The sequence below is a fragment of the Galeopterus variegatus genome, unplaced genomic scaffold (genome assembly GCF_000696425.1).
Source record: "Galeopterus variegatus unplaced genomic scaffold, G_variegatus-3.0.2 Scaffold1965, whole genome shotgun sequence".
Lineage (NCBI taxonomy): Eukaryota > Metazoa > Chordata > Mammalia > Dermoptera > Cynocephalidae > Galeopterus > Galeopterus variegatus.
This window is the reverse complement of record NW_007728076.1, coordinates 201296-203317: the sequence shown is the minus strand read 5'-3', so window position 1 is coordinate 203317 and position 2022 is coordinate 201296. Positions and strand designations below refer to the sequence as shown.

General features: G+C 43.0%; 1 protein-coding gene across 1 annotated transcript in view; it reads right to left on the bottom strand.

The window, feature by feature from the left end:
- The window catches only part of FAM154A (family with sequence similarity 154, member A), a 28485-nt gene extending 26473 nt beyond the window's left edge, over positions 1-2012 (bottom strand). Inside the window, exon 1 of the mRNA XM_008579839.1 lies at positions 1839-2012. Coding sequence (XP_008578061.1) covers positions 1839-1861 — 23 coding nt within the window. The 5' untranslated portion in view covers positions 1862-2012. The remainder of the gene's footprint in view (positions 1-1838) is intronic.
- Positions 2013-2022: the final 10 nt, after the last annotated feature.

Below are 2022 nucleotides of genomic sequence, written 5' to 3'. Positions count from 1 at the left end.
GTACTCCCAGGACAGGAAATACATCCCTCGTACAACAACTGACTATACTTCACATCTCACAAGGTGCTCTTGATTTCCTGCAAACTGGGTACAAAGAGATGAGAAGACCCACATCCAGGGGCTGAACATGACGTTTGCAGGCCATCCCTCGGCACTATTCTTACCCTTTTCTACCAATTACATGTCTCCCACACATGTGTCTAGGACTCTTCACTGGTGTTGACCATGGTTTCTTAAAAGGTTAGCAACACTCAGGAATGGTCCACATCTTTTGTTATAGTCTTTAGACTTTGAGACTAAGGATGCTGTTTTTCATGGCAAAATTAAACCCAAACTTTAAGGTTCGTATAGCTTAATAAGTCATAGATTGAAAAAACCATTGCATAAATTAGAAGTTTTTAAATAGATCAGGACCCAGAAACATTGCACTTAAACCAGTTAAGACAAATGCTTAGAATAAAAGTGACCAGAATCAAGTAAAGCATCAGACCAGGCCCTTGGCTCCCTCCCACTCTCAAGCTGCCCATGTCCAGAAGTTCCAAACTTAGGAATCTTTGGTTTCATTTCTCCCCTTGTGGGTCCTCCTGCCCCATACACTAGACACAGGTTTCTGTAGACCTAGAAAATAGGAGCTTTTAGTAGATAGGAACACCTGCAACTCACAATCTCGACAGAGGATGCTTTCAGTCCTAGCCAGGGGAAAGCTGAAGGCAGAATGCATTAGCTGTTCTGCTTCACCTGGGCCATCTGGGACCTACGCTAGAACGGCACAAAATTATGAGGTAAAGGGGGAGCAACAGGAAGAAATGTCACCAGGTCTTGAGCACCTATAATATGCAAGCACTCTGCTGAGAAAACTAACATACTATCTTCTCTGCCTATCCAGCAATCCCGCCCTTTAGAGAGTGGAATAGGGAAGGCAGAAAATGCATCGATCTTTCAGGTCTCACCTCGGGACAAAACTACACAATCTGAGACCCTACCCATTTGCACTCAAAGATGTTTCTGCTCTACTAGGTCACCAGTCAGGCGTCACCACCTGGAGGTTGCTAACTGAGTTGACAATAGCAGATTCTGCTAGAGCCTTGCAACATATAGGCAACCTGAGATTAAGCCTTTTGCCCCACTTTCTTAATACAGACACTCTGCGACGCTAATACACTGAGCCTCTGCACAGACCTAGATGTAAACAATCTTAGTTTGGAAGTCAAAAGTAATTTAAGAAGTAGGGCTGGCCGGTCAGTTCACTTGGGACAGCATGGTGCTGATGATAACACCAAGGTCAAGGGTTCAGATCCCCATACAAGCCAGCCGCCAGAAAAAATTAATAAAAGGAAATAGATTCTTTGTATTTCTTGAAGAACATTCAAGGGGACCCCAATTCAAAATGTATAGCATAATCTCAATAACAGCTCATTCTTTCCTCTGTTATCAAGTTCTCTTTCACCACTGGAACCACCACCCAAGCTGACCTAGAGTGTCTCACGTGACAAAGAACAAAACTCTGTTTTCGGCAGCAGCCACCCCCCCTTTCCATCCCATTCATTACTTTACTTAGCCTCCAGTCCTTTATTATGAAGATCAATTTTGCCTCCCCTGTTCCCCCACACCAGCAAGTAAGAATCCTTTCTCTTTAAGTGGGGGGTGGAAAAAAATGAGCAGGCTAATAAATGCGGGATTTCTGTCAAAGACATAGTACATTAACATTATGGCATTAATACCATACAGTGATACTATATATTAATGCATTAATACTATGTATGACACTATTATACATTAGCACTATGCATTATTACTTTAGTGTTGTACATTCATACATTAATACTAGTTTCCTTCACCTTGATGTGGTCAGGCCTTCCATTGGTATGGACCTCTTCTGGTACTGCAGCCTGGGCTTGAAGGAATCTCTGGGCAGGTAGGAGTGATAGACAGGATAGTTCTCGGTGTATTCAGAGAGAAGACATGGTTTCTCTGTTTTATCATAAATCTTGGTAGGGAGATGTGGACAGTGATGGCGCCTGT